General features: G+C 34.5%; 1 protein-coding gene across 2 annotated transcripts in view; it reads right to left on the bottom strand.

The window, feature by feature from the left end:
- The window catches only part of LOC145245864 (glycerol-3-phosphate acyltransferase 1, mitochondrial-like), a 130392-nt gene that overhangs the window by 8153 nt on the left and 96901 nt on the right, over positions 1–25338 (bottom strand). For both annotated transcript variants that reach the window (XM_080107571.1, XM_080107572.1), the window contains exons 11-19: positions 23421–23550; positions 22529–22611; positions 14975–15088; positions 13102–13300; positions 10989–11059; positions 9249–9394; positions 7181–7299; positions 4259–4407; positions 1606–1689 (exon numbers count right to left, since the gene is read on the bottom strand). In XM_080107571.1, coding sequence (XP_079963697.1) covers positions 1606–1689; positions 4259–4407; positions 7181–7299; positions 9249–9394; positions 10989–11059; positions 13102–13300; positions 14975–15088; positions 22529–22611; positions 23421–23550 — 1095 coding nt within the window. The remainder of the gene's footprint in view (positions 1–1605; positions 1690–4258; positions 4408–7180; positions 7300–9248; positions 9395–10988; positions 11060–13101; positions 13301–14974; positions 15089–22528; positions 22612–23420; positions 23551–25338) is intronic.

Below are 25338 nucleotides of genomic sequence, written 5' to 3'. Positions count from 1 at the left end.
GAATGAGAGTGAGAGAAAGGGTTAGAGAGAGTGAATGAGAGTGAGAGAAAGGGTTAGAGAGAGTGAATGAGAGTGAGAGAAAGGGTTAGAGAGAGTGAATGAGAGTGAGAGAAAGGGTTAGAGAGAGTGAATGAGAGAAAGGGTTAGAGAGAGAGAGTGAGAGAAAGGGTTAGAGAGAGAGAGTGAGAGAAAGGGTTAGAGAGAGAGAGTGAGAGAAAGGGTTAGAGAGAGAGAGTGAGAGAAAGGGTTAGAGAGAGAGAGTGAGAGAAAGGGTTAGAGAGAGAGAGTGAGAGAAAGGGTTAGAGAGAGAGAGTGAGAGAAAGGGTTAGAGAGAGAGAGTGAGAGAAAGGGTTAGAGAGAGAGAGTGAGAGAAAGGGTTAGAGAGAGAGAGTGAGAGAAAGGGTTAGAGAGAGAGAGTGAGAGAAAGGGTTAGAGAGAGAGAGTGAGAGAAAGGGTTAGAGAGAGAGAGTGAGAGAAAGGGTTAGAGAGAGAGAGTGAGAGAAAGGGTTAGAGAGAGAGAGTGAGAGAAAGGGTTAGAGAGAGAGAGAGAGAGTGAGAGAAAGGGTTAGAGAGAGAGAGAGAGTGAGAGAAAGGGTTAGAGAGAGAGAGAGTGAGAGTGAGAGAAAGGGTTAGAGAGAGAGAGAGTGGAGTGAGAGAAAGGGTTAGAGAGAGAGAGTGAGAGAAAGGGTTAGAGAGAGAGAGTGAGAGAAAGGGTTAGAGAGAGAGAGTGAGAGAAAGGGTTAGAGAGAGAGAGTGAGAGAAAGGGTTAGAGAGAGAGAGTGAGAGAAAGGGTTAGAGAGAGAGAGTGAGAGAAAGGGTTAGAGAGAGAGAGAGTGAGAGAAAGGGTTAGAGAGAGAGAGAGTGAGAGAAAGGGTTAGAGAGAGAGAGAGTGAGAGAAAGGGTTAGAGAGAGAGAGAGTGAGAGAAAGGGTTAGAGAGAGAGAGAGAGTGAGAGAAAGGGTTAGAGAGAGAGAGAGAGAGAGTGAGATAAAGGGTTAGAGAGAGAGAGAGAGTGAGAGAAAGGGTTAGAGAGAGAGAGAGTGAGAGAAAGGGTTAGAGAGAGAGAGAGAGTGAGAGAAAGGGTTAGAGAGAGAGAGAGAGTGAAAGAAAGGGTTAGAGTGAGAGAGAGAGTGAGAGAAAGGGTTAGAGAGAGAGAGAGAGTGAGAGAAAGGGTTAGAGAGAGAGAGAGAGAGAAAGGGTTAGAGAGAGAGAGAGTGAGAGAAAGGGTTAGAGAGAGAGAGAGAGTGAGAGAAAGGGTTAGAGAGAGAGAGAGAGTGAGAGAAAGGGTTAGAGAGAGAGAGAGAGAAAGGGAGAGAGAGAGAGAGAGAAAGGGAGAGAGAGAGAGAGAGAGAGAAATGGAGAGAGAGAGAGAGAGAGAAAGGGAGAGAGAAAATTGATGAAAGTGATAGAGAAAAGATTCCACATGGAAGTAAAAAAAAAAATAGGAAGGTAATAAATGTTAGTGAAAGACATAGCAGTGTAAAAATTGAAATGGAAGTAATGAAAAAAGTCAGATTTCTGCTCAAATAACAGAGGCAATTAATTATTGGCTCATTTAAATTTTTGAAATGAAATCATGTAAAAAAGCGGGCCAAACAATGCTCACCTCTAACGTTGGAATTTGTAAAACTTCCTTCATGACTAAAACATCATAGGCATCCGCAATAGCATCTTCTATTTCCATGCAGTTCTTGAAAAACAAAAAAATAAATAAAATCACCTTTTTTCAAAATATTTATTATGAAAATACAATTCCAGTTTGAAAGAAATACTGACAATCAATGAATAATTTAGTTTTTTACTTTAGTGGATTTCAATTCTTGTTTAATTTTGTCATTTTTTCAGCTTCATAGATAATTAGAAAAAGCAAATGGAGTCTCTCGAGCTGGACATCTATCACAGATTAGATGGCTTTGATACAGGCACATGTCACAAGCTGTTATAGTTTTGTGGTTACAGAAGTCCTTATGCAATTTATGATCATAATTCTGAACAAAATAGACGTTTCTTCATTTACTACTTTAGTCTGCACAAAAGTCACTTGTACTAAACATACTGTATAATCCCATGAAACTGGTTCTTGTTAGATTACTGAAGTTAACTAACGTTAAGCATGGTCACTATCAGATGGGTAACCATTTGGCAATACCAGGCACTATATGTAAGAGGATGTTGACACGTCGATGCAAAAACCTAAAGTCATCATCTACCCTGACCGAGATGTATATGCCATGGAGTATCATATGAGAATTTAATATTCCCTTGTCACTTCCTCCTCTGAAGGAAGCCAATTCAACCAGCCTAGGATGAACGCTGCTGGCATACATACATACTTGTACTAAATACTAGCGATGGGACAATTCCAATAAATATTTAACTATAAAGCTGCTACCCCACCTCCACCATTACCACAAAAACAAATGTCAGATTCACATATATCTTCTCAAACGTAAATACACATTTGTGGGGAAAGGGTAATCTATAGATTTTAGTTTTGAAATCAATAAATATTTATTATTTTATTATTACTACCAGCAGTGGAAAATTTTGTTTTAAAAAAAAAAAAAAAATAAAAAAAATAAAAAAATAGAGGAATTGTTTTTTGGCACTGGAAAGCAGGCACAAATTTTTCTGATCCTGATACCTCACAAAGTTGCAATTTTTCTGATTCCCAATTCTGATTAATTGTTCCAACACTACTAAATACCTATATTAATGAAATTATGTGACTGCTTACACATTAAATTATTAGTTTTTGATTAACATTAATCAAATATTTTATGAAATAAAAAATTTAAGAAAATTTATGGAATTAAATCAACCAGATTGCATTTTGGTTTACTCATAAGGCAGCTATTTTAATAGTTGAATAATATATATATATATATATATATATATTTATATATAATGAACTACCGGGGGTACCCGGCGTTGCCCGGGTGTTTCGAGATGTGTGTGCTCTTAAATCAAAAAGAAATACGAAGGGGGGGGGTAAGTAGGTAGGATCGAACCCAAGAAAAGTTGAAAAAAAAACAGGACACATTAACCGCTCGGCCAGCAAGAAAGAGTAACTGAAAGACGTTTGAATTTATTTAAGTAGGAAGAGAATTGACAGGTGCCCGCACTTAATGAAGTCAAATAGAAGTCTCAGTTAATATCTTCTGCGGGATAGTTTTTAATGAGGTCAAAATCCGGTTTGTTTTTACCCAACTTTGGGGAAAACCAGCTCCTCCGTTTATTAGGGGAGTGTCAAGATGAAAGCAGTTGTCTGATATGACGGTGAAACGCCGACATTGACCAAACGTTTACATTGCTTTCCCGAGATCACCCGCCCCTGGGCCAGGGAACTGCCGATTCGAATCCAGTTTTGCTTTTTTATACTGAAAAGCAAGTGAAAGTCAGGCAAATTAAATACACATGCGACCCTTGTTCGTAACTCGTAGATATAATTTAGACAGCACATAAAGTTTTAAGGAGTGAGCCGACCGAGAAGCTCGGCAAAAAGAGCCTTTTGCGGACATACATAAAAAGCGAACATACACACACATTTTTGCTTTTATATTTATAGATGACAAAAGTCTATATCCAAATTTCATGATGTTGACCATCTTACAATTTATTCCTTTGATTCAGTTGACAATTCTTGACAGTATTTTTATAGCACAAAATCATTCACTTAATTATTACATCAATCAGTGAATCCATTTTGCCCTTAACTCATCAGATGAAATAGCAACAATCAATCCAAAAGGAAATGAAATGCTTTTGAACAGGATTAAAAATTTCGAAAATTGGAAGAGAAGCTGCAAATACCTTATAATTTGCTTACATTATGCCATTTCAAAATATAAGTGTCAACTGAATTAAAGGAATAAATTGTAAGATGGTCAACATAATGAAATTTGGAATATAGACTTTTGTCATTTATTCATTATATGCTCTAGAATTGCATTGAGCTTCTTAAATAAGGATTGGTATATATAAAAAGGAAATATAAGTGAATAAAGAATATTTCCAAAGAAATAAATATATTTATTGTAACCCTTACGTTACCTAAAAAAAAAAAATCTTGCACATAATGTATAATGCATATGAAAAGTCTCATTAAAAAAAAATGAAAAATGGGTCAATTTCTATCAGTCTGAAAATTAATTTAGATTAAGCTGATTACCTAGAAATCAAAAGTAATTTGAATGGAAAAGGGAAAGGAGAGATAATTCTACGATTTAAAAAAAAAAAAAAAAAAAAAAAAAACTTACCAAAGAAAGTAAATATTCAAATCTGAATAATTTACAAAGCACAATGGCTGTTTGGAAAAGTTCTTCTCGTTTGATATAAGTATCAGCTCTGTGGATAGAACTGTTCATACAACTCAGGCTAAACTGACCAATGTAAAAACAGGCTCCGACTGAAAGAGAACGTACACATAGATGTATATATACATGTGAAAGATATTTACAGGATAAACATCCAACAGAATGTATTGATAAAAAGGTGCTTCTATATTTAAACACCGAAAAACACAACTATATTGATTTTCAAGTAAAACAAATGGTACCTACGTAATTGTCATGTTGCAAATAGTAACATATCCAAAAATGATGGAAAACAATACGATAGAACATTAATAATTTGTTAAAAATAGCTTCGATAAAGGTAAAATACTTTGATAAGGTTACATGCTGAGGTGGACATATTGGGTCATGTGACATAAGCAAAAGGGAAGTAACTGTTCAAATCATGTGTAGCAGACAGAATTTATTCAAAAAACAAAAATAAACATAACATAAAAACATAATTTGTGAATATCTTTAAAAAAAAAAACCCAACTTTTTTTAACTGTTTGAATTTAAAAGAAAAATTTAAAGAACTAATTGAATTTTTATATTAGATTTCCAAGAAATTGAAAACCTAATTACCTCTCCTGTTAACTAATTCGAACCAGAAAATTTTGGAATCAAATCACTAGATTTTACTAATGTCTTTTTCATGATTAATTTTTTACCCTATTATTTTCCATCATTTTTTAATGTTATGATTAGCGACATGACGATTACGTAGATACCATTTGTTTTACTTGAAAATGCAATATCTTTTCATTATTTAAATATAGAAGCACCAATAAAAATAATGGAAAAAAAGATGTAGGTAAACAGAAAAAAAAAAAACATCCAGTGCTTGTGTAGATGGGTGATCTTTTAAACCAATGCATTTCAGGTGAAAACATTACGTACTTACATGTCATATCAAAATTAGAATAAATTCCAAAACTTATGATCCAGTAGAAAATTACAAGTAAAAATAAAATTTGAGTTTAGCAATTGAGAGTTTTATCTTGGAGAGGTTACAAGATTCAAGATGAGATAACTGCAATCGATCATTTTGACTAAATTATAATCTGTAATTTTTAAACAAAAAATGTTGGAATGCAATTGTGGCTTTTTTTTTGTTTTTTATTTAATTAAAAATACTTCAAGCATATCTACTGGATCATCTATATATCAATGATAGCATGGGTTTTTTTTTGTGTGTCACGCTTACATCCGGGTCATTTAATTGTTATGTTCTTCTATTTCTTTTCATATATAATTTTATCAAAAATTCTTCATAAGTTTTAGTTTCAATTATGGCTGAAGGAACTCAAGTTATATATATATATATATATATATATATATATATATATATATATATATATATATATATATATATATATATTTTTCAAAAGTTTTATTTCGGTTTTGATTCAAGCTAATGCACCCAAGTCATATGGATATATTTTTTTTATTTTTGAAATCGCAACTTTATAGCATAAAAATCGATAGAACGTTAACTCTAAAATATATTGTATATATTATAATGTATATATTGTATATATTATAATATAATATAATATATTATAATCTGCAAGAATTAAAATATATTTAAGCATACTTTACGACTGGGCTTTACCGGGTGTTCATGCTAGCTTAGATAAATACTTTTGCAGTTTTAACAAAAAAGCTACAATAACATCAGCATCTCCATTTACGCTGAACATCTACAGAATGCCAATATCAATCAATATATTACATATGAAGGAGTCCCCTGTGGAATTTCCACAGGTCCTGCTAGTTTTTCATAATTTTTGCAATTTACATTAATTTCAACCCGATACGTAAGTACATAAGAATGTTTTCACCTGAAATACATCAGTTTAAAAGATCACTAATCTAAACAAGTGCTGAACATCCTCTTTAAAACAACAGCTGTCTTCACGTATAGGGGCAGATGCTTTTCTAAAGAGAAAGATTGAGACTGAAAGAGAGGCGAAAGTAGAAAACGCCACCTGTTGATCAAAATGAGGATTACCACAAGGGCAGGTAACCGGTGCGTGTTGAAGGTGTGTGTACGGTTTGAGTAACACGTTAGATTTAAAAGGCATGTGCCTATAAATCTACAGGTAGGTTGCCTGCTCTCGTTTCGTCATTCATGACTACATAACATAATTCGTATTGTAATATCACGTGCACTAAGGATGAAACCTTTAACAACCAGCAGTAAAGTGTCAGTTAGAATTGAATATTATCTACTACTTTATCCGTTACACCATAGGTCCTTGAGGAAAAATACAATTGCAAATTACTTCAGTCTTCTACCCGGTTATGGCTGATGGAACGAAACCATGCGTCACAAGTAGATTAAATAAATAGTTGTTTGAAATTCTGTGGAGATTCCAGAGTTTCACAAGATACATCTGCTGGATCAAACAGAGCTGAGGAGTAGAAGATAAAATACTTAGGTCCTATGTATGACATAATAAAAATAAACTGAAATATCAGGAGATCTGTCATTCCCGAGCAACCGGATTCATGAGAAAAAAACTATCTGGCAAATATACCCGGTAAATCAAGAGCAAGAGAGAGATACAAACATTTGTGCTTAAAAAGGACAGTTTGAATATTAAAAAGATCAGTCGGAGTCTCTGAAATAGTGAGTGAAAGTCTAGCATCCAATAGGATGCCCCTTCCCTAGTAAAAAAAAGAAAATGGTGAAAACGGTCTATTGTAGACGATTTATCAAATACAAGCTGCTATTTTACTTATATCTGAAGAAGCATGTTCTTACTGTTGTCAATGGTACTATTGTGGAAGTGAATATAAAAGGCAGAGGCTGTAAATAAATATTAAGAAAAAGGTGTTTACCTATGATGCTCTCCATTGCAAAAATGCAAGTCACTGGAGCACTGTAGTAGCTTAAACCAAACACAGCAGGTAAATCTACAACTGGCTTGAAAAACAACTCCCCTTCTTGTGTGCGACTTCTGACAAAAAAAAAAAAAAGAAAAACATTTTTTTTTTTGTTTAATTTTATTAAAAAATAAGTTTAAAAAAATTTTCTTTTTGAGAATAAATAATTAAAAATGTCAGCTGGAATTGTCTACAATTAATTTTAGTATTCACAAGAGTTACAGTGAAAACCAAGAAACATACGATAGGGTGGGAATTTGACAAGTTGCATCCACAGATTTCAGGCACCCCAAAAACTGGCAATGAACAAAAGGACTTTTTTTTCAGCAACACCAAATTCTTGGATTTCTAAATCAACTGAGGATACAGAAAATTACACTTTTCTAACTTTTAAATCACAGGTTTTTATAAAGGAAAATTTTTTTTACTAAAAAAAAAAAAAAAAAAAAAAAAAAAAAAAAACATTTTATTATAACTTAAAATAATCCAGTGTAACTGAAAAAAAAAAAAAACAAATGTCCATTTGGTTGTTGCTTATTTTTATCATGCATTGTTTCAATTCCAGCTAGCTACTATCTTTCCACCTCAGAAAATATCTCTCTAATAAAAACACTTCTCCTTTCATCAGGTGATCAGTCTAACATTATAATCGTCATGCTTAGACTTTCACTTTTTAAAAGTGGATAATCAAAATCATCATCAAAATCATTTCAGCAGATCTTTACTAACAGTGAAAAACGTGTTATCCAGTAAGAGGAATACAAACACATCAAAAGCATGAGTGACAAATTCATCTTTTAAAGATGGTTTATTTGTTTGTTTTTAATAATCCATCAAACTTTTTGTGGTCATTTAAGGTCATGCAGATTTTTGTGGAGATTTTAGTGTATTTTAGCAGTTTTATATTTTGTTGAATAGTTTTAGCTCTTTCAGAAAGTTTGTTCTTTTAGTTGTTCTATTTTAGTTAAAAGGTTTTTGAGATTGGTTCATGAAAATATTTTTTTCAGTCTGTATTGAAGTCATGACACTCCAGTAATGTGTTTGACAGGTTTTCCTGGCATACTGGACATAATGAGGGTTCACAACCTTCCAGAAGGTATAAGTGTGTTAGTCGAGTATGGCCTATATGTAATTGGTTTAATATGATTTCTTTCTTTCTGTTAAGTTTATTTTTTGTACACCATTTTCCAATGGTTGGTTTGATATACTGTACTTTATTGATTATACTTCCATTTATGATTCCATTCTCCTTGCTATTTGTTGTTTTTTTTTTTTTAAATTTGGGGTTTGTAGTCTTGCTTGTTTGCTTGCTTGACCAGCATATCAACCTTCTTTGGGTCATTTAATGCTGTATATAAGTTTGAAATTTGATACTTTTAGAGTCGATTTCCGCTGGGTATATTTGGACAATATTTTGGTATAGTTTGTTATTTGATGGTATTTATATTTTATGGTAAAGATTTGCTCTTTTTAAAAAATTTAGAATAGTTTTTGTGTTTTCTTTTTTGAAGAGTTCTTTTAAGTTTGTTGTCTTGTAGTAATGTTGACGAATTTGTGTGAGGTCATAGCAGTCAAGTAAAGTGTTTCACTGTATATAGTTTGTGACAGGATATACATGGGGGGGGGATTAATTTTTTAGTGTGTGAGAGAGTAATGTATGTGTGTCCTATCCGGATACATGAAGGTCTTGTGTATGGTATTTTGTTGTTGGAGATTTTTCCCTTGGGGACTCTTTAAAAGAATGATGGTTACATACGGTCGATGCACGTGAATACTCTTGTTCCAGCATGCACTTGTTTTTTTTTTTCATCACATTTATTTCTGCATACGTCAGAAAGAGACAAGTCCTTCTATGGTGATGATAAACTAAGTCAAAATTATTTCTACAATTCAATTCAAACCTCATGTCTGCCACATGAACCTCAGCTAAAACCTAACACTCGCACATTTAGACGTCAACAAGTATTAATCCATCAATTGAAATCTGCCATTCATTAACAATTTTTTTTTCTTTTTTACTTACCTTCTGACAAAGTTATCTCCCAGCAGAGTTGCAGCATATGGAATGATATTTTCAGTTTTGCCACTGAAGCCAAGTTCACGATTTCGAATGCCGACTTCATTAATCAAATCTTTGAAAGTGACTGATAATGTGCTGAGGTCAGCTCCCTAAAGTGATAATAAAAAAAACAAGTACTGATTAATTTAAATGTTTACAAAATATCCGTTTCAAATAAAATTCAAAAGGTTCTCTTCACAAGCCACAAATTCTTAATCAATCCGTCCATCGATGCATTTCTCCTCCTCCCTACATGTACCTTGTTCGACCTAGACAATGCTTTGGTAAAGGAGCTTTCCAGTCTATCATGATCAAAAGAGGGTTAAAAGCAACTACAACAGAAAACGGGAACTAAAAATCGGAGAAAAGCGAATTAAGAAAAGAAAAGGTATGTTTAGATATCAGAGTGATGGGGCAGAAAAAGCTGTTTTTGAAGGCAGGCTAAAAACAAAACATTTTGGCAGACAATAGAGAAAGATTTTTATAAAAATGCCTTTGTCACTTATAGAAGCGTTTAATTTTCAGAGAAGCGATCCCTGTCATGAAGAATGCTGATGATGCCTGTAATGACGGCCAGACCTTCCAACCGAATCTCGATCCCTTGATGTAAGGGGATGTGTCTATTGTTTTATTGCATCGGCAGCTGGTTGCTGTTTCCAGGATGGAACGATTGTTCCAGAAAAGACGTGGCATCAATTGAAATGAATGGCTCTCGTCTAGGGGAGGCCCCAGGTTTTGATAAGCTCCTGGGTTTGACCTTTACTCCTGATCTTAAATGGAACACATACATCAAGTCTGTGGCCAAGGTCGCTGGGAAAATGGTGGGATCCTTCTACCGCTCCAGAAGATATCTCACTAATGATGCAATTCTCTATCTATATAAGAGCCAAGTACGCCCAAAGATGGAGTACTGCTGCGACATCTGGGCGGGAGCTGCTAAAAACAGCCTATCCTGCCTTGACAGAGTACAAAATAGACTTCATGGCTTGGTGGGGGATGCTCTTTTCCCTACCCTGCAACCTCTTTCCCACAGAAGAGATATAGCGAGCCTGACGTTGTTCTATCGTTATTTCCATGGCAAGTGCTCGTCTGAGCTCCATTCTCTGCCCCCCCTCGTCAATCTTTCAAAAAACACCCGACTAGCTGAAACCACCGTCAATAATTTTCCCCACTCCCTATCTGTGCCTAAATCAAAACGTAGATTCCATGAACAAAGCTTTTTTCTTAGAACTGCACGCCTGTGGAACTGTTCCGCTTGCCTTTTTCCCTCCCGACTTCAACCTGGATGTCTTCAAGTCCAACACAAACAAATTCCTAATGAACCCCCACCCCTAAGTAATGACACCTTACCATTTCTCCAATACTATTGCTACACTATCCCTTTGATTACTGTACACACAATAACCCTTATCCCCGAGTGGCCATTGGACCTTGATAAGTGGTGAACTCCATGTAAAAAAAAAAAAAAAAAAAAAAAAAAAGACTCCCCAAGAAACAATCGGATCACATAGATACTTATTTTTGCCAGATATGTAAGTTTATGAAAAGAGTTTTCTTGTTAATCGATTTTGAACTGCCATATTTCACACACGTATTTCTGTCAGTAAGCACCAAGTAATTAAATGTGTTTTGTAAGGATTCATGCTTTTAAGATGTAAAATTGAAAGATATTTGATAAGTCAGATAATTCAACAAGTTTCTTACTTCTCTGTGTTTTGTTAACAGCAAAAAGGCCAACAGATTGGTACTCATCATTACTGTGCTACACACACAACCTGAAAGAAAGCAGAAAATACATTTAAGTAAAAAAAATAAAAAAATAAATAAAGTTTATATAAAATATACATCAAGTGCACTTGAAAGCCAAATCACAAGGTGGGTTTATATTACTGTACACATAGATTCGAAAAAGTTGTAAAAAAAAAAATTAAAAAAAAAACAAATATATAACAAATAAATCTTATCAAAGGCAAGATTAGTTACTTTTTTACCTAACTGGATATATTTTTCGTGTTTTTATTCAATGTAACATGTTTATTCAGCTCGAAAAGCATACAGTGTTTACCGATGTATTAGAAAATTCAAGATGGCGCCCGACACTCTTTTTAACACGGTAAGTTCAGGAAAAGATGTTATAAATAATAAACTAGACAAAATACTGTTAGAAATTCGCTAATTATATGTTACCGTGACATAAGTTGACATATACTCGGTGTTTTTTAAATAGTATTTTATCTAGTTTATTATTTATAACACCTTTTCCCAAACTTACCATGTTAAAGAGTGTCGGGCACCATTTTCCAATACATCGGTAAACACTGCATGTTTTTCGAGCTGAATAAACATGTTACATTGAATAAAAATAAGAAAAATATATCCAGTTTGGTAGAAAAGTAACTTATCTTGCCTTTGATATTTATTTGTTATATATTTGTTTTTTGACAACTTTTTCGAATCTATGTGTACAGTAATACAAACCCCACAAGGTAATATTTGGAAAATAAACAAATATTTTACTTGTTTGAAATTTATAACAAATATATTTCAGAGCTATACTCCATCTTCAGTATGTTATTTTTCTTTTTTTTCCTTTCTGCTTTCTTACCATGTTGTAAAGTTGGAGAAAAAAGTGTTTGTAAAGAGCCGGGTGTCAAATCTCAGCGGTTGTATTTCGAAATGTTGGAACAGTGCATAGGCAACACAAGAATAACGTCAACTTTACAACATGGCAAGAAAGCAGAAAAGAAAAAAAAAGAAAACATACTGAGGATGGAGTTAAGCTCAGAAATATATTTATGTTATAAATTTCAAACGAGTAAAATATTAAAAAAATAAGAGTTCAATAGAAATGTTAAAGTAAAATATTTGTTTATTTTCCTAATATTACATTGTGATTTGGCTTTCAAGTGCACTTGATGTGTATTTTATTCTATTTAAATCAAATCAACGCTTCTATATGGAACTCACACCCTTGACGTTAAAATTTATATAATAATAATTCATTAAGACAATTCCATGTATGGCCCAATCATGTTGACACACTGGTTCTTGCCAGATCACTCAATCAACATTGAGCCTGACCAGTACCAGATAGGTAACCATTTGGAAAGGTTAGGCGCTGTATGGGAAGGTTAGGCATGGGGCCAGCACCCTCACCCCAAAAAAAGAGCTCCTCGCTACAAAAGCATTTACAAAGTTGTGGATGACCTATGCCCCTCCAGGGGCTCCAGGCTATGGATAGACAGATGAAAGATAATTTCATGTTCGTACACGTTCTCACCATCAACCTCCTTTTAAAAGAGGGTACTACCTGATCACCAAAAATACAATGCAAAACAATTTTTTAAAATTACATTGTTTTTGTCTCACAATACAGAAAATATGAAATTTCAGAAGAATGTATTTCAATTTTACTTTTAATATTTAAAAGATATTTTATTATTTCGATTTTATTTTTAATATTCCGACAAATTTTTACTGAATAAGAATACAATTTCCAAGGCCTTTTCGAGGTAATAATAGAAATAAGCCCCTTTCAAGATGAAGCTTAAAACACAAGGCCTTCTCAAGCCTGTGTGAACCCTGTGTATAAAAGTATTTTTCCGTGATTTATTTTAATCAAAAACTTGCTACCGCTAAAAAAACAAAAAAAAAAAAAAAAAAAAAAAAAAAAACACTTTATATATCAAACTATCATCTTATAAGTAAACTAGGATCTTATTTAAATTACTTAGCAAGATAAAAAAATGTTTGTTTTTTTTGAGAGGGGAGAGGACACTAAAATGCTGTAGCTGATTAAACCCCCTTTCACACTTACTGTAGATGACATGTTCAGCCAAACTCTGAATCAATTCCCTGTTTTCTTTGCTGACATTCAGCGTGCACAATGAAGTATTGCTGGACAAACTGCTGGAGAGAGAAGATGGTGTCATTGTCCCATCAGGTAGAGGAGGATTGAGTGTTAGGGATGCTTGCAGGGGAATACCATTGTTGAGGTTGAAAGACTGAATGAATTCCTGAAAATAACGGAAAAAATTATGTAAATTAATCTATATAATAAAGTAAAGCTAGTCTTTTTCTCAAATTTTATTGATTAATAACTTCCACACTATAAAATTAGTGTTTTGATTCTGGTTTGTCAATTTTTTTTTTGTGCAATGTCGGTACATGTTCTTAAGAAAAATGTCTCAATTCCTTTCAAAAAGAAAAAAAAAATTAATGCACCTAGAATTATTTTTAAAATGGTATTTTTTTCCCAATAGTGACCTAGACACAGCAATAGCAAAAGACTGTAGAGATATAATTGGTTGGCATTATAAGATATATAAGCCAACTGAAGTAATTGTTAAATGTTGATTACAAAATAATTTTAGAAAAACTATTTGACTTCAAAATTTGAAAAACAGATTTAATAAATTAAATAAAAGCATTAAAAATATTTTAAAATTATAAATTGAAAGGAAATCTTTTGACAGTGTGTATGATCAGAAATTTCTTCAATTTTAATAGAAATATTTCATGTAAAAATAAATTTATTAAAAAAAAGATTTGAATTTAAAAAATAAATGAATCTGTGATATAATTTTTACTAATTTTATTCATTGTTTAAAAAAGTTTATGTTCTTCCTAGAAGCATCCTTTTCCTTCTTTATTCCATCAATTTGTGACAGACTTTAACATTGTTTGTCTCTGATGAGTTGTGATAGCAAGATCAACTATATTCCCAGCAAAACACATGTTTGGTTTGGTTTTACGGCATATATCAAACTTTTTTTTTTTTGGTTATTTAATGCAGAGTTCCAATTTTTTTTTTTTTTTTGTGGAATAGATATTTTAATTTAATCAGTGAGTCAAATCAGACTTTCTGTATCATTAGGTGATGTGCTTCCTTTTTTTTTTTTTTTTTTGGATGTAAAGTTGGATTGAATTAAAGTTATATTCTTTTATATAGATTTACTTTTCTCAGAAATGTTAGTATTTTGTTGGAGTTTATTTTTTTTAAATAGTTCTTTCATATTATTGACATTGTAATAATTTTGCCGGATATGCGCGAGATCACCACAACCCAAAAGAAAGCAAAACACATGTGAAACGATTATGGAAAAAAGAAAATGTAGATATTGACCTATGTTAAAACAAAGTATTAATAAAAATCATGGTTGTAGACCAATTATTTTTGCTTGTTTTTGGAATGAAACTCAACTATATATATGTTATACTTAGTGTTATGATGTTGATGTGATGCCTGACATTTAGAAAAAAAAAAAGAAAAGAAAAAAAAGCATTCTTTGTCAAACAGTAACAAGATCTTAATGAATAAACGCTACCCAAAGATTTCAACGTTTTTCATTCTGATTAATTTTATTCTTTTCGTTCCATTTTTTTTTACAAAAAGCAGAGGACTGCTTGAAATATTAAAATAAGATAAAATAAATTAAAAAACAGTTTCTATGATTCTTACACCACCTATAACTGTGAATATATATACACACACTCACACACAGAAAAAAAAAAAAAAAACTAATTCAAAGTCTTATTGAAAAGTGGCACATTGAAATTGCCTTTTTTAAGCCAACTTTGGCAGATGAATAACCTGGTCAAATTTGAGTCGACGAAATAGTTTCTAATTCTAAATTTTGGTTTAACATCTATGCAAAGTCACACGAAAACTCATCAAATTAGCAACTTACTTTTGCGGAAAATGGTTGAGGAAATTCTACCCTCACGTGACCGTAGTCTCCACAGAGGACTTGAATTAGAGCACATAATGTACCCCATATACTTTCTCGTTGTTTTGGAGAACCCTGTAAAGACATATAAAGTTTATAGTATTTTGACAGTTTCATGGTAGCTGCAATTATATAAATGGTTATGAAAATAAAACCAAACGATACGAACAATTTAAAAACAGAAGTTTTTCATTTCCAAGCCTTTGGCTCTGAAAATTAAGAAATTAAAAAAAAAAAAAAAATTTTTTTTTTTTTAAATCATTCAGCACTGTTAAACTAGTTTGCTTTCAAGTTTTATATCTTACGTGCCTGGTGTTGCCCGGGTGTGTAAGGGTGTTGGTTGAGCAAGAAAAAAAAAAAAAAAAAAAAAAATTAGTAGTAGGCAGGCTCAAACCTGTAACGCTCAAGAGGAAAAGGTGGTGAAAAAAAGCAAACGGTCTTATCAATGCGTCCACCGCGATTGTGACGTCATGGGTGGTTGAAATAATGTCCTTTATGCGATGTTGTTGACATGAGGTTTGAATGACTTGCAAAAATGTCAACAAAAAAAGTGACTCCTTGTAAAAAAAACAACCCAGTTGATGGTGAAAGAATGTTTTTGGCTAATTTTTTGATATTGAGCTTTAAAACGATACCAATTTTGTAACGGACTGACATGTCTGTTGAAAACTTTTTGGCAGACATACAAAACACACACATTTTGCCTTTTCTATAATAGATTAGCTGTACTTATAATTTGGCCAAAAACTTACTTTTTTGTTTAAAAACTCATGCCCACCTCTAACAAGGCAAATCACCACTTGGACGTATTGGAACGATTTTAAAAATTAAATTATAGTATCATTTGGCCATTAAACCATTAATTAAATCAAATTGCTACTATATAAAAGGTAGTTGTTTGTATGTCCAGTTAAAAGTAAAAAAGTATACAACAAAGACCCATAAACTTTTTTTTTTTTTTTTGTTTAAAATCGGCATTGCCCTGGTAAAAAATATCTAAAATTTCAAGAAATATATTCATTCTTTAGGAGTCAAGCGACCAAATTTTTATTATAGAAGGAGGGGCTTGGTTTTTCAGCCATTTTATGTGCTAAAGGGAAGTAACCGTTTTTCAAGAAGTTACTTCCTTTATGCCAATTCATTCTTCAAATATAAGGATATAAAGGAGAATTGTCTGTATATGTCCAGAGAGAGGAATGGGCTGCGAGAAAACAGGAGAGGGACAAATAGAGACAGGAAGAGGTAAAGAAATAGAAGTTTTAATAGATTAGTTACATTTTTTCCCCAGGCAACATCAGGTAACCCTGCTAATAAAATAAAATAGAGCAATGAAACTTGGCACAGTTATTAGTCTTTCTCTACATAGCAACCACCCAGAGTTATGCATTTCTCCTATCATTTGATGCAGCTCTGGAGACCGTTTTTGTAGAACACCTCAGGTTGGTCCTCCAACCACAACGTGACTTCAGAAATCAAAGCTGCATCATCTGGGAAACGCTTTCCTTTCAAAAACAACTTCATGGCTGAGAAGAGGTGAAAGTCAGAGGGTGCAAGGTCAGGAGAGTAGGGAGGATGGAGAAGGATTTCATAACCACACGCCCGTGCTTCTGATCTGGTGACATGCGAGTTGTGGACCGGAGCATTGTCCTGCAAGAGGAGAGTACCTTTGCTGATCTTGTTCCGCCTCTTGATTTTGATAGATTCCTTTAATTTCCTCAAAAGTGAAGCATAATACGCTCCTGTAATTGTGGTACCCTTTGCCAGGAAATCTGTCATCACTACTCCGTCCTGGTCTCAGAAGATTGTGAGCATGACCTTGCCAGCGGAGTGCTGCACCCTTGCGTTCTTTGGAGGTGCTGAATCCAAGTGCTTCCACTGCATTGACTGGGCTTTGGTCTCTGGATCATAGTGATGAACCCAGGTTTCATCCTGTGTAATCAGTCTTTTGAAAAACTTTGACTCATCTTCTTGGCATATCTCCAAATTCATCCTGGAGCACTCGATGCATTCTCGTTTCTGGAATGGTGTGAGCAACCTGGGAATCCATCTGGCAGACACCTTATGCATATGCAAATGGTCACGAATGATAGTTTCCACAGACCCTGTACTAATCTTGACATCTATTTGGCAAATAGTAATGCGCCAATCTTCCAAAATGGCAGTCTCAACTTGTCGGACATATGCCTCATCAATGGCAGAAGGGGGGGGGCGACTAAGTCTGGGAGCTGTTTCCACAGACTTCTGGCCATGTTTGAATTCATGATGCCAGCATTTTACAAGGTCATATGATGGGGCATTATCACCATAAGTTTTTCATTTCATCAAAAGTCTCCTGTGGTGTGCGTCCTTTCAAATACAAAAACCGGATCACTGCTCAACATTCAACAGGCTCCATTTCACACCTGACTCAGTTCAAACACCTGTAAAACAGAAACCACAATTAGTTCAGAGCTGTAATTTGCCACATAATCCGTAGAGATATAAATCATTGCACATGCAAAATTTCAGCTAGATCAGACAACTGGAAGTGGGTCAGGGGCATTACTTATTGAACACCCCTCATATTATCTATATTATATTTCTTTTAGTCTGCCCTGTAGGGGATGCCCTTTTCTTTTCCCTGCTATCTCTTTTTCACTGCCAATGCAATCCTAACTGTATAAGAGCCAAGTACATCTTAGGATGGAGTATTGTTGCCACATCTGAGCAAGAGCTGCTCGGAGCACCTATCTTGCCATGACAGAGTTCAAAACCTGATAAGTGATGTCCTTTTCTCTTCCCTGCAACCTCTTCCCCAGAGAAAAGTCGTTGCTAGCCTATCTCTGCTCTATCATTATCTATCATTATCAAGTAGAACTATAGATTGAAGCTTGCTCGAGCTTCAATCTATAGTTCCCCTTACTAAACTTTCACAAAAACACCCATCTAGCTAAAACCACGAATACCCCCCCCCCATTATCAGTGCTTAAATCGAAATGTGGATTCCATGAACAAAGTTTTTTTTTTTTATCTAGAGCTTGTGAGGCTGCTTTCCAGCTGACTAAAAAATGATTATCTTCAAGTCCAATGTAAACAAGTTACACTTATTAACTTTTATCCCCGAGTGGCTTTTGGGCCTTGATAAGTAGTCACTTCCATGTAAAAAAAAAAAAAAAAAAAAAAAAAAAACTTGCTAGCAGCGATGTTGTAGGATGCAGATATTAAGAACAATAAGCTAGAGTTAGGAATCATAACTAATACAACCGATTCTCTTGAAGAATAATGGTACCCATCATCCTAAAACTTAGAGAAAAAAAAAAGAAGAATCTTGGATTATTTCTCCTTTTGGTCAGACAATGAATAACACATATGGCATATAGTTGCAGCTTCCAATTTCAAACATAGTACATTGAAATTGAAAATAAAATTATAAAATTACAAGGATTGAACTCGTGCAAAAGCATGCATCATACTGGTCGAATATCATTTACCTGATGTCAATTTAAAAAATTGTAGGTGTGGTTACCACCAACGATCACAGTCATGCATCTGCATACGACACAGATTACGGAAGAAGAAAAAATCTTTTTTATTAAACAGAAACCTAAGATTGCTCCTATTCCTTTACTTTCCTAGTGTGGTTTTTTTATTTTTTTATTTTTACAATTGAAGGAAAAAGTGTTAGAACTGTTAACGAAGAACAGGAGATTGAATACACAACAAAAATTAGACCTTACAAATTGTCTCCTTTTACTATTTTATCACATTTTTATTCCGTTATTAGGCTGACGACCTTTTCGTTTTTTGCTTTGTATTCTGTCTCAGACAGGTGTGGCAGTGAATGGGAGGAGAGAAGTGCAGTCAAAATGTTCATGATTGAACATTTTGAAAAATGTGATGAGGAGAAATGTTAGAGAGCAAGGTTGAAAGTATTCGAACAACAGAAATAATTTGTCCTGGTTAATGAACTCTGGTAATGTAATCAAATCAATTGTCAAAAAAGGTCCCAACAAACTAACAAATGAAAAAAAAAAGACTTGAATGATTGGTGAACACATCCAAACCAAAACAACCCATCCTCTTCCATTTGACTGCCGGCAATACAAAAATAATGCAGAATTATCTATATATAAAAGCGAAAATGTGTGTTAGTGTGTGCACTTTTTCTGGATGTCCGCCAAAGGCTTTTTTCGCCAGGCTTCTCGGTCGGCTCACTCCTTAAAACTTTATATGCTGTCTAAATCATAATATCTACGAATTAAGAATGGAAGTCGTGTATCTTTAAGTTGCCAGACTTTTACACGCTATTTTCGAGATTGTTTTCGATCGCTGCATCTTCGTTACGCTTTTCAGTATAAAAAAAAGCGAATACTGGGGCAGGGGAAACAGAAACTGGCTTGCAGCGCCAAACAGTTTGACCTTATATGGTCAAACATCGCGCGACTTAGCTTTCTCGCATCTGTCAATTTCACTTTATAAACGTTAAATTAAGACAGCTTTCACTTCCTCTCCCTTCGTGGCCGAGCTGTTTAGGTGTCCGAGTTTTTTCCCTTTCGTTTCCACCTATGCGTCAAGGCTTCGGGTTCGAGCCTACCTTCCTACTAAAACTTTTTTTTTCTTTACACCCCCCCCCACACACCTACAAACACCGGGTAACCCCACTAGTATGCTAGTATTTTCATAAATCAAAATAAATTGTCATAAGCAGACAAGCGGTCACAGCAAACTAATAAACAATTTTTAGCAAAGACTTGGGCGAAATCGCAGTTGTTTTGGCAAGCAGTGAGAGCGACCGAATTCCAAAATTCCAAATGTGTCATCAGCCTGAATACAAGCAACCATCTCCCTGCCTCACCACCACCACACTAACATTAACAATAAACAGATTTAAATTGTATAAATCAAAGCGTCATCTTTTGCTGAATCCAGCACAATATAACACGGTAAGTTGTGAGATTATCTATTTTACTACAGTAGGAGCATCGGTATAGTGAGAAACTTGAATATTCCATTAAGAGACCAGCTGATACAATGCATCTCATTAAGACTATCAGATATTAAAAAAACAGCATCTTCAAAAAGATTGAAAGAAATCTGTGATCTTTCACTGCACTGTAAGATTTTCAGTAAAAATGAAAAATTAAAGAAAAAGAAAGTTCATCATGGAGCCTAAAATTTGATGTAAAAAAAACATTTATTTGAAAAAAATCCTGCATCGTGTTATCTGGTTTCTTATCAGATTAAAAAATTTTTCATTGTATTGACGTTTGTACCCTAATAAAATAGATCTAAATAAATGATTATAATTTATTAAAAAAAAAATATATTTTTATTCAGCAGTCTATTTTTAAATTATCAGTAACAAACCCAAACGAAAGCAGGGGTTAATTTTCTAATGCAACAGAATTTACCATTAATGCTTAATACGATTGCCTACTCTCAAGTTCTGCAGATCTTAAAGACCACGAGGCAGAATTGTTTATAGAGCAGTTAGTCAGAATACATGCAATACATATGATACCAGATATTAATAGTGGATTACCCAGAATAGAATGAGTGACTCCCCAGACTACAAATTTCACGCAGCGAGACTGAATTTTCTCTATCCAATCTGCTGTAGCCAGGATTGTGTCATTTTGACGTTTCTTTGTCAATGTCTCCCAGCCATACAAGAGTACAGGTGAGATATTTGGGTTACATGCTGCCATTCTCGCATACGACAGAATTTTGTTGTTGTTGTTTTTTTTTTTGTTTTTTTTAAATAGTCAAGAACTACCCGAAAACTCTCTACACGGTGGATATATGTCGTTTTATAGTTATATTAGTTCACTCATTCAGACCAACAAATTATGCAGGATGATTACAGGCAACCTGAAATCGATCAACCTGCCATCTATCTATAGGATGTCAGGAATCCATTGAAAGGTAATAGCAAAGGCAGAGCACGACAAGCATAGCAACGACAATCACCATTCTGTATTTGGACATTAAGAGGTGTCACAGCTACTACCATCGCGTAAAAGTTTTGCCATTGTCACAGGCCTTGAATGAACAACACCAGCGCCCTTCCATCGTGGAATGAATCAGTCAAAGACAACAAAACTGAGACTCTTCCGACACCGAAAACACCTCCCAGCACGTTCTGAGGCCCGACAATCTGCACAAGTGGAGTTATGTACAGGATGCTGGGTGTCTCTACAGTGCCTATGCAAATTATCACATCCTCATAAACTGTCCCTTAAGCAAGGTATGCTCTTATGTGGACCTAAGGGGATGTCTCAAACACTGCCCAATGATGGATCTTGAGTTTTTTTGTTTTTGTTTTTTATGGAGCAAAACGCTATGATGACCTATTGGAATTAACTGCGTCGTCTACGAAGGTGAATTCATCGATTCTTTTTATACCTACAATTTCTTTTTTCCACGAGAGTCTTATTTCAACAGCTTTCAGCTTTTCAAATTTCAAAACGATCAAATTTTTAAACGTTAAAAGATGGAAAGTTTGTTTACAATAAAACAAATGCACTCTGGTGGATTTAATTCTACATTAAATTACTTTCTACATAGTATTTTTAAAATTGTTTTTATTTTATGTTTATTTACTTGCTTCCCCACGAGGGCAGAGTAAGACACAAGGTCAGTTTTTAATGTGGGGAAAATCCATCTACCCCAAAAAGGGGCACTCTGGATAGGAACAAAAATAAAAATTACCCCAGTCTTGAAGGACCTCTCTCCCACTGACCTTGAACAGAAAAGGTGAAGTGACGCACCAGAACAAACACTACACTGTAACCTTGGTCAGGTGTTATTGCATTCTTTATTTTAACTAGCGGGACCTGTGGAAATTCGGCAGGGGACTCATTCATATGTAATATATTGATGTTGGCATTCTGTAGATGTTCAATGTAAATGGAGACACGCTGATATTATTGTAGCTTTTTTGTTAAAACTGCAAAAGTATTTATCTAAGCTAGCACGAACGCCCGGCAAAACCCGGTCGTAAAGTGCACTTAAATGTTTTAATTCTTGCAGATTTTGTATATATTATAGAGTTAATGTTCTATTGATTTTTATATATTATAAAGTTGCGATTTCAAAAATAAAAAAAAAATACATCCATATTACTTGGGTGCATTAGCTTGAATCGAAACCGAAATAAAAACTTCCGAAGAATTCTTGATAAAATTATTTATGAAAAAAATAGATGACTTAAGTGCCATCAGCTATAATCGAAACCAAAATATGAAGAATTCTTGGTAAAATTATTTATGACAAGAAATGGAAGTACATAATTAAACGACCCGGATGTAAGCATGACACGGACAATAACACACACACACCATTGTATTAATATATAGATGATCGATTAATAAAAAAAATTCAATGTGTAATTATCAAACCTACATTGAATGCGCACACACAAAGTTGTCTCATAAATTTACATATATAAAGATACAGCTATTCAAAATAAATGTTACAATTTTTACTCTCATTGCTTTAACCGAAAAAAAAATTTAAAAAAATCCTTTAACTTACCATCTGTTCTGCAGTAAAATCGCCTTCTACAAGCTTCTCGTAGCTTATACTAATTGGCACGATATAAGCATCTTGTATTTGACCTGCAAAGGAATAAACAATTTTATTTTGAGATATAAATAGAAAATTATTTTTTAATAAAATCACAACTCAATTTTAAAAATATGTGACCCAACTCATTGCAGTGATAACATCTTAATATTCTTTGTGCTTGTAGATAAACATTTCTCGCACCACTTCGACTGCGGCACTCTTTAGAAAAATGATTAGGACCCCTACATTTACAGCACACAGGGCTTTTGTGCTTATTGCTAGTTGGAGAATTCACATTTTCCCCATAAATGTTCAGATAATATACAAATAGTATTTGCTGCTGCTGTAATTAGTCCTGGTTCAGTAAGGATGTTTTGAGTTTGGGCCAATAGTTTGCCCGTTGTTAATATGTCAATTCGTGATGACGTTTGCAAAAGTCTAACATCCTCAGGTAAGCCTACCAAAAAGGCACATCTTAATATTCTGCTGTTCACACCACAAAATGGTACTGACAATTTTTATAAATCAGCTATGCTGACAGTTTTCCTGGGTTGAAACCACTGGCCAATAAACTGTTGTATGCAACAAAAGGATCCGTACCAAATACTGTATAAAGGTTATGTTCAATTTTTTCCAAGTTTGGTTCATCTCAGACTTGCATAGGCTCCCTCCGGTTAACCGCAAAAGGGTTGCATTGCACACATTTTTTAAAACATTATTTGGTAAGACTACATTTTTTTAATAGTTATGACTAAAGTTTTCAACATTAACTTTATAACAAAGATAGACAGTTTACCCTTACTCTCAGCTCAATGGACAACGCTTTCACAATACAATTTAAAGACAATTCCATTCTTACCTTGTAAGTAGGCATCTACAACAACGGAGAGGAGACCGCCTTTAGGATAAAGAGCCTTGCCACTTCGACTGCGGCCGCCTTCTACAAAGAACTCCAAAGATTGACCTTCTTGAAGAAGTTCTTGCATGTACTGAAATCAAGACACAAAGAGGAAAGAAATGTTAGCAGCTTTTGCATAAAACTATATTTACAGACGGTTTCTTTCTTTGGAAGTAACAGCTGAAAAGTAGAGCAAGTATGAAATTTGTAAAAAGTTTTTTTTTTTTTTTTTAATTTATAAGATCAACGTTAAAATAAAATGCCAATCAGGCTAATGGAAAAATATCTGAAATCGAGATGAATTACTCAAACTTCTCACCACCATTGCACTAATTTCTCAAAGCGGGAGCTCACTTATAATTAGGGTTGTGACAACAGAATATTCTTTTCATTTTTTTGACTCTCGGGTATATATCCGACACAGTCAGACACACTTAATCAACCGAGAACCACACATGTCTATATAGAAACATAAGATATTAACGGATATATACTCAAGAGTCAAAACAATGAAAAGAATATGCTGTTGTCACAGCCCTACTTATAATCACCTTAAAAAAAACAAAAACAAAAAAAAAAATCTCATTTTGAGGGTGGGGTAGCATAGGTTGTTAATTTACAATACTTTTTTTTTATAGGAGTCATCACTTATAAAGGCCTGGAGACCACTTGAGGATAAGGATTAATGAGTATGGTAATCAATGGGACAATATCGTAGTAATCACTGGTAGTGGAAATTTGGTAAATTGGATTATTTTAGGGGACGGCGTATCAAGAACTTGTTTACATTGGACTTGAAGATGACCATATTTTAGTCAGCTGGAAAGCAGACAAACAAAACAGAGTTCCACAGGTGTGCAGTTCATAGAAAGAAGCTTTGTTCATGGAATCCATGTTTAGGTTTAGGCACAGATATAGAGTGGGGGGGGATTATTGATAGTGGTTTCAACTAGATGAGTTTTTTTTGTGAAAGTTTGGCAAGGGGGGGGGGGCAAGCATTGGATCTCAGACAAGCACTTGCCATGAAAATAACGATAGAGCAGAGACAGGCTTGCAATGTTTCTTCTGTGAGAAAGAGATTACAGGGAAGAAAAAAGGACAGGATAAGCTACATCTAGCAGCTTATCCTGTCCAGATGTGCCAACAATATTTAGCTTTTATACAGTAGAGAATTGCATCAGCAGTGAGATATCTATTGAGTGGTAAAATGATTCCACCATTTTTCCAGTGACCTTGACAACGGATTTGATGTTGCCATATCTGGGCAGGAGCTGTTAAAAACAGCCTATCCTGCCTTGACAGAGTACAAAATAGACTTTGTGGCTTAGTGGAGGATGCCCTTTTCTCTACCCTGCAACCTCTCTCCCACAAAAGAGACGTTGCGAGCCTATCCTTTTTTTATCGTTATTTCCATGGCATGTGCTCCTCTGAGCTCCAATCCCTGGTCCCCCCTCGCCAATCTTTCACGAAAAACACCAGTCTAGCTGAATCCACTGTCAAAAATTTCCCCCACTCTATATCTGTGCCTAAATCAAAACGCGGATTCCATGAACAAAGCTTCTTTCTTAGAACTGCACGCCTGTGGAACTCTGTTCCGTCTGCCTGTTTCCCTCCGGACTACAACTTGGATGTCTTCAAGTCCAATGTTAACAAATTCCTCATGAACTGCCCCCTTAATTAAACACTTCATCAAATCTCCACACTAATGTAATGTACTTGCAATAACCCTTATCCCTGAGTGGCTTCCGGGCCTTGATAAGTGGTGATCACTGTGTAAAAAAAAAAAAAAAATGTACATGTTCCTTTCAGATCAGGAGTAACGGTCAGACCAAGAAGCTTGTCAAAACATGGAGCCTCCCCCAAGACGAGAGTTATTCAT

This window comes from Euprymna scolopes, chromosome 23, assembly GCF_053919585.1.
Source record: "Euprymna scolopes isolate OS-2025 chromosome 23, ASM5391958v1, whole genome shotgun sequence".
In the NCBI taxonomy this organism is placed as follows: Eukaryota; Metazoa; Mollusca; class Cephalopoda; order Sepiida; family Sepiolidae; genus Euprymna; species Euprymna scolopes.
The sequence above is the reverse complement of the archived record's forward strand: the minus strand, read 5'-3'. Positions and strand labels throughout refer to the sequence as shown.